The 12,881-nt window shown below is 44.7% G+C and overlaps 1 protein-coding gene across 1 annotated transcript; it reads right to left on the bottom strand.

Moving 5' to 3' along the window:
* Positions 1–345: 345 nt before the first annotated feature.
* On the bottom strand, positions 346–8,467 carry THUMPD2 (THUMP domain containing 2). The gene is made up of 8 exons (XM_029997784.1): positions 8,436–8,467; positions 6,668–6,701; positions 5,936–5,988; positions 5,542–5,629; positions 4,842–4,917; positions 4,109–4,210; positions 2,213–2,330; positions 346–661 (listed from the first exon to the last, which is right to left on the bottom strand). Exons 1-8 carry the CDS (start codon positions 8,465–8,467, stop codon positions 346–348), a joined length of 819 nt encoding a protein of 272 aa, XP_029853644.1.
* Between the last annotated feature and the right edge of the window lie 4,414 nt (positions 8,468–12,881).

The raw sequence follows: 12,881 nt of genomic DNA, 5'->3' as shown, positions 1-12,881 counted from the left end.
ACATTTAATATTACCACATTTGTTTTTGCAGTTCTGCAAATGAAGTCTTTCTCTCCCAAAGAAACTCCTTCCAATGATGAAAGACTTTGCCTAAACAAGGATTTGAGGACTCTTGTCTCATTACAGTATTTTACAGTAAAAACATTTGAAATGCCAGTAAGCATTCCACCTCTCCTAAAAACCAAAGAGAGAAAAGCAACGCCTTAGGATGTCCAAAGAAAGTGAGGTGAGCTAACAAATGGCACAGTGTTCATTCAAATCAGTAGGGTTCCACCAGATCACTGCCATGCTGCTTTTCAAGTGTATCAGGATTCAACTTCACTTAGGCACAGTGTAAGAAAGCTACTAAGTCCCAGCAGTAGAAATCTTCCCGTATTTGTATATGAAAGCATCCCTCTCTCCAAAACTAACTCCATAGACACCATCTGGCACCAGAGACCCAAAACGTGTCTGTCTGCTGCTGAAAAAGGATTCTTCAACACCATTCACTAAGGAAGAAGAATTCCCATCAATATTCAGGGCTTTTGCAGTGGCAGTTTCACTTGTGCCACCAGAAAAGGTATTAGGAGAGTCATTTTCACCACACTTGGTAATGCCATCCATGTGCTTATGGAGATCTTGGTTCAGTAGCAATACGATAGTCCCTCCCACACATAATACTCTGGCAATTGCAGGAAAAATAAAGGTTAGGTGTTCATCCTGCCTAGCATTCTTTCATCTGTGCAGAACTCAACACTGCTGACACTTCAGGTGCCAGTTGCATTTGATAAAACACCTAAGCATGTTAAGGGTCGTGGCTCAACTCAGTAAGCTACATCTCCAAACGGAATTTAAATTCCCTATCATCATGACTCTTCCTAAATGGGAGAACTGGGCCTGACTCCCAAACATTTCTGACCTCAGGAGTTCTTTCCATTGGGTTAGCAAGGAATATGGAACCATTTTTTTCGCTCTTGATATTCTTCCAAGGATTAAGGGCAGTATCACCTTCAAACCCCATTTTTGGGTTGCATGAGCCTTCCACCAGTCTGCAAAGGAACAGTTTCCCAGGGCAGCAAGAGCTTCTCAGGATGGTAAGGCAATTCTGAAGCTGGCCTTTCCCTTCAGAAACTTTAAAAGGTCTGCCCTTTCCATGTTCCACTGATCCTTAATGGCTTTCAAACTCAGGAAACAGAGGAAAATTAACCATTGTTTGCAATCCATTTTTCTTAGTACATGAGGAAACATTACACTTGGCTTTGAAACAGGGGAAAAAAAAGGCTATCCTGGCTCTCTTCACAGCAGGTGGATTGAACAGTCTTACTGGTGGAGCTCTCATGGTAATGGTCCCTTCCTCTCCTCCACCTTCCCAAGGAAATATTTTGCTTAGGATGGCCCAGCAGAGCAAGTAAGACCAGAAGAGAAGCACGGCCAAAGGGAGAGATGGTCAGCGTAAGCTGACCTAAGATTGCCCTGCCATTCTGTGAAGCTATCTCACCTTCTTCCGCATCTTCCCACCACATTCCTGCATTGGGTGAGCAAGATCAACACCCACTGAAGACCAATCCTACAGAAAGTGCTTGTTTTCAGCCAGGAAATGAAATAAAGGCGCAGATGGTTTGAACTGCCTGTTAGCAGCAGCCCGCTATTAGCTTGACTCAACTCTGCCACAAAATGACAGGGTGAGAGATGAAAGGAAGCACGTAAAAGCAGACCACGTGGATAGCTGGATATGCCAGTATATACTAAAAGAAATGAAAATGCATACCACCATTTTCTGGTCCGAGATTCTCCTTGCCAACACAGGCTGGTAAAAGCTTGGTTGGAAACCCAAAAGGAAAGCCTATGATCTTTATACAAGCAGACCTGAACTGAGAAAGGATTATTGCTTTATTTGCCTGGCCATACGTTAAGTTTGTCTAGGTCATCCTCTCCCCTTTCTCCTTTCTGTCACCATCGTGCCTCATAAAGAATATTTGTGAGTGTGCCTCACACAACAGTGTCATTCCTTGTCAGTTTGTGCTGCCATCAGCACTTCTGCAGCTCGCAAGACAAGTCACAACAGCCTTTAAGGGACAAGTAAAGGACTCAGACTTTCACAGACTGCACAGGATCAGATTACAGAGCTGGAGAGTGTTTGGAATAAAGCAAACCTGAAGTGGCTGAACACTTAGGATCACAAACCATAATGACATTTACACCGAACTCCAAGCGTGTCAAAGGCCACACATACCTCTCCATTTCCTGGAGAACATCCAGTAAGATCTGTATGTCTTTTGTGATCTTGAACTTCTTCCCAAACAGAATATCTGAAATCACAGTGTCAAAGCTTTCTGAAGGCAATGGCAACATGGCAGAATAAAGGCAGGTCTTCACATCTGACTATGTGAAAAATGAAAAGCAGCTATGCCCCCATTCACCTTACAAAACTGCCTGCCAGCTCTTTCGCAGGTTATGCACCCAGATTCATAGCTCCCTCTGTACTTATCCTCACAAATAGCACTATGAAGCCACCAACCCAATGCAGACTGGGAAGGGACAAATGCATGAGAGTGTGGTTTAGCTTGTAGATTCCCTGTTACTGGTGATATGTTTGTTACTGGTAGTATGAGAGTAAGACTATCCTAACAGGGGAGTGCATGGTTCCAAACTGATTGCTGCTTCTCAACACACAGTACATCTTTACAAGCAAAATGCAAAAGAGCTAAACTTGCAAGCACTTTACTTAGCGCAGATGTTCAGATATGCACATATGAATGGCAAGGAACCACATGTTAAATCTCTCTCCATGTCCCTTTTCTCCCCCACAAGAATCCAGTTACAGCCAGAATCACTTGGATTCTGTCGGAGCTCGTGTCTTTGAAGTACCTCCCCAGAGCTTCTGCATCCTGGGAATAGTCAGTTCTCTTGACCATGATGCAGCACTGCACCCCTGTGGCGATGAAGGCCAGCCACATACCAGGCTGTGCTGCCCAGAGCATAGCCAGCATGTGAAAGGACGACTATGGGTTCTCCATCTCTCAGGATGCTCAAAACTCGACTGGACAAGGCCCTGAGCAACCTGACCCAGCTTTGGGTTTAGCCCTGCTCCGAGCAGACTACAGGACTAAAGACCTCCAGCGGTCCCTTCCCACCTAAACCCTGCACTGTGATTCTACGCCAGCCTTCCCAGAACTAGCTGGAGATGGTTCTTGGACCATCCTTGGATCAACACTTGCAGCACAACAAATTTATCTACAAATGGAAGGACAAGTTACCTACAGTCGTTCTCAAAATATGCAGAAATAACAGCTTCTGACCATCAACAAAGACACTAATTACTCATTCAGTATTAGAAAAGCTTGACATCAAACTACTTTCCATTATCCTAGAAGCCAAGGCCAATCACAGCTTTTAAGTCAGAAATAAAGCTATACATATTCATGTCAATAAGAAATAAAGTTTCTTACCATTCTGGTAAGAAATAAATATTGCAAGGTAAAAAAAAATACACATACTTCACCATCCACGCACGGCAAAACCCCCCAGCTTTAGTCTATCATGAATTTCATATAGGACTAATTTAGACTGAGGCTTTGAGGTCCAGAATAAGGACATAAAATTATTACCTTCTCCCCAGACTAGCTCATGAACTGAGAGCAAACAGATTCCCTCTTCCAGGAGAAAGGTATCTTCATTTAAAATATTCCTACTGCAAAACATTGACAATTCAAAACTGAGCTTAATGAGTCACCACTATTACTCATTCAGTACATTTAAGTTACAAGCAACATCTTATCTGGATTTGTCCTTGCTGTGTTCCCGTTAAACACAAAGAACTGTCACATAGTATGTACTCTTTGTGGTATTCACAAGTTTACCATTAAGACAGACAACTACTGCCCACGTCTGACAATTATTATTATTTTCATTGTCTTCTGCTGAGTTTATTCTTGCCAAAGTTCCCGGGGGTGGGGAGGGGAGAACAAATAGTTGTACATGCACTAGCACTACAGAGTCACTAGTCAGCTATTTGTTGAGAGTTGGCTCTACTACACATCACCTCAAGAGAACCTACACTACCTGTACAATCCCAGAATGACAGAAACCACTTGGAAATATGTCTCACTTGGAAAGCCTACAGACATATCTTTCACAGAATCTTTAAGTAACTCAATCTTATCCATCAAGCCTGCAGTCCTAGTATTCACATCTAACTGTGAATCACTTATATCAGCACCCCAGCAACAGGCTTCCTGTTCAGAGAAAAAGAGAAAAGTCATTTTGTCGACAAACAGGTGTATTTATTTTATAAACCCTTCTCAGAACTGCCTTGCTGCACAGCTCTTCCAAGACAAACCCCCTGCTGGGAGATCAACTACCATTACACAGAGCAATACACAGACCCAGAGGACAGAGGAACAGGGGAAGTATGTGCTATCTTCACTCCTTTCATGTTCTAGTATGCTCAAGATGCTTGTAACTTACAGAAATATTGAGGCTATGTCCTAACAGCAAGACCCCAGCTAGCTACAGACAGCCATGCTGCCTCTAATACCGACAACTGACTCTACTGTCCCATTAACACCTCTGTTCCCAGGATAAGTCCAGGCAGTTTTAGAAGTCCTTAGTTGCCTCACACAAACCCCGCGGTATAATCCAGGGCTCCCAGCACCCCCCCCCCCCCCCCATGTAAGTATGTACGACTTTGTTTTACATTCCTGTGGAGGAATATTTGTATTAAACACTTTTAACAACTGTCTAGAATGACCAGTTTGGTTCCAGCTTTCCAGTAATGGACTTTGGTATAACTGTTGCACAGATTTTTCTTGATGCAACTACAAGCCATCTTGCAAAGGTCCTGCCCATTGCGACTGTGAAACTTATGGGCCACTCTTTGGCAGCTTCCAGCAGTATCATTCCTAGCCCACACATGGGATCCAGCACAAAGGCACCAGACTACAAAAATAAAGGGGTTATTGCATCCCAAGCAAGACAGACTCCTCTCCCAGGACAAAGCTTACTCGGGGATGTACAGATCACCTACATACTCCCACTGAATCCAGTGTAGGTAACAATAATCACTGGTTTACCAGGCCAAAGTAACTTACCCTGTAAGAGGGTATAGTAAAAAGCATTAATAGTTTCACTAAAGACAATGCATCAATGCATTCAGCCATGAGGTGACATTTAGGGAAACAAATTACGACTGGACTGCAGACGGATATTGGTACCAAATTAATCTGTGGAAAACATCACACTTGCTTCTGTTTTCCCTTGGGAGAATGACCCCAAACAAGGTTTGAAGCCTGAACAGTGAAAAAATCTTGCCATTTAGACATATATGTTCATGCAAGGAATAACATCTCTGCTGAGAAGGACCTGGGATTACAGTAGATATCAGGTTGAATAGCAGGTGACAGCGCACTCTGATCACAGATAAGGCAAAACCTGTCCACATGCGTTAGAGGATGGGGCATTAAAATCACCACACTTCTTCAAAGCTTCCAGCTCCAGCTCTGATGAACAGCAACTGCCTCCTTCATTCGGGACTCTATATCTTTACCATGAACATTCACTTACACTGATTTCAGCCAGAAATGCCATGGCCCAAGCAATTGTTGATGGCAGTCCTGCTGTTTTGATATACTCTCTGTTTGCCAATGGAAGCCTGGAGACAGCAAAAAATCAATGTAAGATAACAGTACAACTACCCAGAAAAGCCCATGTAATATGAAAGAACAAATGAACTGGACAGATCTGCAGACAGATAGAAACCACAGTCTGCTTTTATCCATAACTCACTGCTAAGTCTGGCCTATGTGCTCAGATAAGCTCCAGACAGACCACAAAACTAATGTGACAGTCCAGTGAATATTAAACCAGAAGATAAATACTCACAGTAGACAGCAAGACTATTTAGAAATTACGCCTGTTCTGATACTGCCAAGACAAATCTGGTGAGGAGAATGCCTACCTGAAAAGAGGAATCCCCACCACAGAGTCGATGTCATTAAGATGTACAAAGATCTGAATGAGGAAAAAATAATATTAGAAACTCTCAACCTGACATGACAGTAGCTTTAACTCATTTAAACAAGACACAGAAGATGTTTCCATGAACTTCTGATCCTAGTTTTTAAGAAAAAAATTGCACACTTTAGACAATTCTGATTAATTGGAAGAAATCACACTAGGTAATCTGAATGCCATTTTAAAGAGGATTTAATATTTAAGCAAGCTAGGAAGGTATTTTATCAGCCAGGAATCCATCAGCAAGCACTTGAATCTTCAAGGGAACCAATTTTTGTAATGTTCAATGGGCATTTTTAATTATAAGACCAATTACACTGACCAGGAGAAGATTATTCACTGTATATTAGCTACTAGCACTCAGCTATTCACACACACAGGCTTTTTTTTTTTAAAAAAAAAACAACAAACCAACAAAACCCGAGTGCCATTAAGCAGTATTTCAGCTGGAAGGCATATGTGGGTAACCTTTCCAGAAATATGGGTAGCTCAAAGAAATTGTCCTCCTGTCCCACAGAGAGCATCCCCAAAGAAGACTGAGCTCCTCAACAGGTCTTGCATGCCTGTAATCCCTCCCCAGGAAGCCCAAACAGAAACATGATGCTTTTGCAATATCCCAGTCCTCAGCACTTGAATGGTTTCAGAGCAAAAACCTGGACAAGAACAAGACCCTCACTTGAGGTTCAACAAAGCCATATTTGATGCACAGCCTGGGAAAACCAGAGCCAGTAGATGAACTCAGAGCTTTTACAGAAGGCCTCAGACCTGCCAGCATCAGTACTGAGAGCAGCTTCCATACGCCAAGCACAGGGATGGAGAAACAGCTTGTCAAGAGCAATGAGTGCTTCCAAGGTCTCCAGACAGCTTGCACCATGGAGGGTGCTTTAAGCAAGCTGCTTGTCAGGGACAGGATCTGGGAGGATGTTGTGGGAACATATTTAGCTAACGGTCGCAAGAGTATTCCAGACGCCTTTAGAAGGCCTTGAACAGAATAAACAAGAAGACAAAAAAAAGAAAGATACCAATTAGAAAAACACAGGTGCGCATTCCATGATAAAGAGAACTTGGCACAAACAACCTCAATTCGGCAGTTTATCTTGACCAATTAGACTGAGACAAGTCTCACGTGTTTTAGTTAGTATAACCAATTATGTTTTATGTTTATGCGCGTGTACAGTGTTGATATAACCAATCATTAAGTGTAACTGGACGCGTGGACAGTACGTGAATAATGTGTGTAACCAATAGTAAAATAGCTAAACGCATGTACGGATGTAACCAATGTATAAAATGATGTCTGATGCTCTAGTAAAGGGGCTTCACTTGATCACATTGGTCTGTGTGCGATGTCCTGAGCCTCCGCAATTGGCGCCCGAACAGGGACCCTCGGATCGGTGTTGAATTCTATGACAGGAGCCGATGGAGAGAGGGAGCGGAGAAGCCGGCCGAAACAATCCCTGCTGCCCCGGCAGGATGACACAAGCCTCAGCTGAGCTGGGAAGACAAGGAAGTGCGCACAAGTGAATAGAAAAACGGAATCTCGCCCTAATCAGGTGAGCGGTCGGAGAAGGAGATGGGGTTGGACAAAGAGCAAGAAGCAGTCCTAAATCTCCTTCAACATATTCTCTCTAAGAGAGGCATAAAATATGATGAAGCTTGTTTAAAGCGGCTTTTACAATGGAACAAGGACAGAAACCTTTAATTAGTGTGGGTACAGCTTTTGAGCTTAGTACCTGGGAAGCTATCGGAACCTCCCTATGGGATGAAATTAGTGATGGGTCTAAAGAAGTTAAAGGTCTTGCAACTTTATGGAAATTAATTAAGACAACTCTACAAGAAATGAAAGCAGATCGTAAAGTGTCTGCGTCTGCTTTTGCTGCTCTCTCTCCAGCCGCAAGCAAAGGGGAAACATGGGGAGAAAAACATAATGCAGTGAGAGAAACTTTTGGCTTTCCTGGAGCTTGTCCGCCTGCTCCTGTGCCCTTGACTTCTGCTCCACTCCCTGGGACTGCTGATATTAATCAGCCATCTGACAGTTCCCAAGCCTCCCTAACCATACGCTTAAAGGAAACCCTACAGAATCAGGAAGCAAGTAAAAATCTGCCTAGGAAAAAACAGCCCCCAGATATCGCCGCTAAACATGAACAAATTACACCTAGCATATACCCTCCGTTGCCTTCGTCTACGCCCGGGTCGCCTCAAGAGCATGAAGAGGGGCCGGAGCTCACTTCGCAGCAGTTGCGGTCAGTAATAGAAAAGCTGGCACAGCTGGAGGCTGCTGTGAAGCGAGAAAAACCGCCAGCCGCATCCTTTGATGCACCCCTTTCCCCCCCTCCCCCCTTCCTCCTCCTCCTCCTTCAAACCCTCTTTTTTTTAACTCTGCCCCTTCCTTGTCCTACACCTATACCTCTACCTTCTCCACCTCCCAGGGAACCGATCCCCACCTTTCCAGAAACAACGGACCCCCCGAATACATGGCGAGGAATTATTTGCAATGCCTTAATTGAGGGAGAAATCATAGCAGCTCCCACAGCATTTCCGGTTATTGCTGGGGCTGGGGGTGGACCTAATCAATGGGTTCTATTTGATTGGAAAATCATAAAAGATGCAAAGGTTGCAATTGCTCAGTATGGTTTAAAATCTCCTTCTACACAGGCAGTTTTGTCCCATATTATTTTCTGGGTCAACTTTAACTCCACATGACTCACAAATGCTTGCTGAAACCTTGTTGTTGACATGGAAATTTATTTATACTGTGCTGGTGCATTTACATTTACAACCAGCAGAGAAAATCATATCAATACAACCTGATACTGCTTTTGAGGAGACAGTTTGTAAGCAGGCCGCTAACGAGCAGGATTCTGATTCCAATAATAATTCTTTTGCATCAGGCAGGGTGGACTCTGAAAAAGAGCCGCATTTATATCCCTCATTACCTCCACCGCCGCCTGCCGCGGCCGTCCCGCCGCTGCCTCCCACGGCCTCTGCGCGGCCGGGGCCGCTGCCGTGCCGCCGTCCCCCCCCCCCCACCCCAGTTGCCTGGTACTCCCTCTCCAGGGTCTGCAGAACTTACAACGGAACCTGGCTTTGCTGCACTGCCTGTATCGCCTTCTCACTACATTTAACCTGTTATGAATAACACACATAACTGAAGAATGGATGATCCAATAACCAAAACAGAATGTATGGGTAACTTTGACAAACATGATACATCAAGAAGCTATATGTCTTTCTGTCACTACCCCTGAAAACCCTTTTTCTACCTGTTTGGTGGGGTTACCTCTAGATACCTGGCCAGATCCAATGCCTGAATTTTCCCTTTGTACTAACCCACAATCCTGTGTCGATAATTGGGACGGTGTGTATGCACGCCTGCCTCAAGTAATGCAAGAACCTCAAGAGTTAGAGTTGTTAGGATCAGTCATCATGAATGCCTGTGTGATGTTTAATTATACCTGTAACACCACTCGAAAGGGTCAGAATGTAAATGCTATTTTGCCTGTATATAGAAATGCTACAGCTTGGTGTAACTATATCTATTCCAGAATATCACGCTCTTTTTTCTGTTCCGGCTGCTTTACCTAGGGGGATGTTTTTAATTTGTGGAGATAGAGTGTGGGAGAGGAATTCCATTGAAACTTAACAGGAGGCCATGTAGCCTCGGATGACTTACATTACTAACACCCAATATCAATATGATTCACAGTAAAAGGCTCACGATAACTGACACAGGGTTAAGTGGATGGCTAGCAAGTTTTGGAATTACGGGATGGTTGAAAGATTTGCTTATGCATGGCTTAGTTATTTTAATTGTAATATCAGCAGTTGTAATGATTGTACCATGTATCATAAAAATAGTTGAACGTATGATTGCAAAAGCATTTCATGTAACTTGGCTTGACAAAAAACAAAAAAGGGGGAATTGTGGGAGATTTCATGGAAAATGGGGAACATTTCTTTGAGCCTGATTATTTAGAGTTAGCATAAGTAGGCCGCAGCTAGCATGAGTGGGCCGGAGTACGTGACAGCTGCAGTATGAAAGGACTTTGAACCACCAGAAAAACAACGGACATGAGGAACTTGGACAGTGGAGCAATTAATAAACAAGATAACAGAACTGCAGAGGCAAGAAGGAGCTGCAAGAGCTTTATTGCAATTAAGAAAGCTGTCATTTCGGCTTAGAGCATTTAGCTGTGGGATGGGGACTTAGGAGTTGGTTTGTATCTTCATTAAAAATCGGGGTTTCTTTTATTCTTGTGTATTTTATTAGGTATAATGTTGCTTTTACTGTGTTTAATTAATTGTGTTCATAGATCTTGTAGGTCACCTTGGCCAACATAACAGGTCAAGATTCTCTGTGCATTACAACCGCATCACAAAGCCCGTGAACCAATAGACAGGATGGCTATGACTCGTGCGGCACGTCTGGCCAGCGACCGCATGTGCCATAGGCTCCCCATGTTGCAACCGAGGCGAATTTTGGCACTCGCTGGCCACGTGTGCTGAAATCCGTTCCTCTGCAAATGTATAAATACCGGGATTTTCCGAAGAGCATCGGGCTGGTGTACGGCAAGGCCATCGTTGCCTCTGTGGGGATGCCCATGGAAAGCTGGCACCTACCGATTGCTGGGCTGAGTTAGCGGAGCAAGACGGCACAAGAATATCCAAAGAAAACATCTGGATGATCCTGGCTGACGTGACCGGATGCCTCCATACAGCAACACCAAGCAATCCCTTTTTCACAGGTTTAATAGGGGGTTCCACTGGTATCAACAAAGTTTAAGAACTTATTGATGGAGACCCCTGTGCAGCAGGTCATGGACTCAATGGATGGGAATGCCTGGTTTCCACAGATCGGGCATTCACCCTCATTGCCACCCCAGGAATCACAAATTCTGGGATCCCTGAATACAGATTGGTGTAGTATTATCTGATTTACTGTTAGATGTAGATAGTATTAGACACACAACCTTGCAAAATAGAGCTGCTCTTAAATCATTGGTTAAGATAGTTTTGATTTATCTTGTAGTGGGTTTTTTGTATTTTAATTTGTGTGCCTTGTATGTTGCAATGTGTTTAGGAATTAATTGATAGATCAAGTAAGGCTGTGTTGACTGACAAAAAAACAAAAAAGGGGGAATGGTGGGAACATATTTAGCTAACGGTCGCAAGAGTATTCCAGACGCCTTTAGAAGGCCTTGAACAGAATAAACAAGAAGACAAAAAAAAGAAAGATACCAATTAGAAGAACGCAGGTGTGCATTCCACAATAAAGGGAACTTGGCACAAAGAACCTCAATTCGGCAGTTTATCTTGACCAATTATATTGAGACAAGTCTCGCATGTTTTAGTTAGTATAACCAATTATGTTTTATGTTTATGCGCGTGTGTAGAGTTAGTATAACCAATTATATCTTATGTTTATGCGTGTGGACACTATATGCTTGCATGCAGCAACCAATCAGAGCTTTTAAGGAACTTAGAGAATAGTATAAGAATAATCAGCTATGACTAATAAACTGGCGACTTTGATCATCATATTGGTGTCCTGTCGTCCGTCCCCGCATGGGATTTCTCTACAGATGGTCGAGCCCAGAGGGTTGTGGTGAATGGGGTGAAATCCAGTTGGCGGCGGGTCACAAGTGGTGTTCCCCAGGGCTCGGTGTTGGGCCCTGTTTTGTTTAATATCTTTATCGATGATTTGGATGAGGGGATCGAGTGCACCCTCAGCAAGTTTGCAGATGACACCGAGGTGGGAGGCAGAGTCGATCTGCTTGAGGGTAGGGAGGCTCTACAGAGAGATCTGGACAGGCTGGATCGATGGGCTGAGGCCAACTGTATGAAGTTCAACAAGGCCAAGTGCCGGGTCCTGCACTTCGGTCACGGCAACCCCATGCGGCGCTACAGGCTTGGGGAAGAGTGGCTGGAAAGCTGCCCGGCAGAGAAAGACCTGGGTGTGCTGGTTGACAGCCGGCTGAGTAGGAGCCAGCAGTGTGCCCAGGTGGCCAAGAAGGCCAATCGCATCCTAGCCTGTATCAGAAATAGTGTGGCCAGCAGGAGCAGGGAGGTGGTTGCTCCCCTGTACTCGGCACTGGTGAGGCCGCACCTCGAGTCCTGTGTTCAGTTTTGGGCCCCTCACTACAGGAAAGACATTGAGCTGCTGGAGCGTGTTCAGAGGAGGGCAACCAAGTTGGTGAGGGGCCTGGAGCACAAGTCTTACGAGGAGCAGCTGGGGGAACTGGGGCTGTTCAGTCTGGAGAAGAGGAGGCTGAGGGGAGACCTTATCGCTCTCTACAACTACCTGAAAGGGGGTTGTAGTGAGGTGGGTGCTGGTCTCTTCTGTCAGGTGGCTGGAGATAGGACAAGAGGAAATAGCCTCAAGTTGTGGCAAGGGAGATTTAGGTTAGGTATTAGGAAAAATTTTTTTACTGAGAGGGTTGTCAAACATTGGAATGGGCTGCCCAGGGAAGTGGTTGAGTCACCATCCCTGGAGGTATTAAAAAAGCGAGTGGACAGGGTACTTCAGGACATGGTTTAGTGGGCATGGTTGATGGTTGGACTCAATGATCTTGAAGGTCTTTTCCAACATAAATGATTCTACGATTCTATGATTCTAACATTGGACCTCTTGTCATGGCTGGTACTTGGCACTGGTCCATTCTCTTCCCCCAACATGCCTACCTTGTCAATGGGAGCAGGATTTCCCTTTCATCCAGCAGTTTCGGGGGGGGGGGGGGGGGGGGGGGGGGGGCGTGGCGGGGCGGTCAGGACAAGTGCTGTAGGCAAGGGGCTTTCACTGTCTCCCTGGGCGCCAGGCACAGTGTGGAGCTGAGTCCCACTGCTGGCTGCAGCGTGGTCAATTGCAGGGAGCCCAAAAGGGGACCGCGCCC

Source organism: Aquila chrysaetos, chromosome 2, assembly GCF_900496995.4.
Source record: "Aquila chrysaetos chrysaetos chromosome 2, bAquChr1.4, whole genome shotgun sequence".
In the NCBI taxonomy this organism is placed as follows: Eukaryota; Metazoa; Chordata; class Aves; order Accipitriformes; family Accipitridae; genus Aquila; species Aquila chrysaetos.
This window is presented reverse-complemented; position numbering and strand designations above follow the sequence as displayed.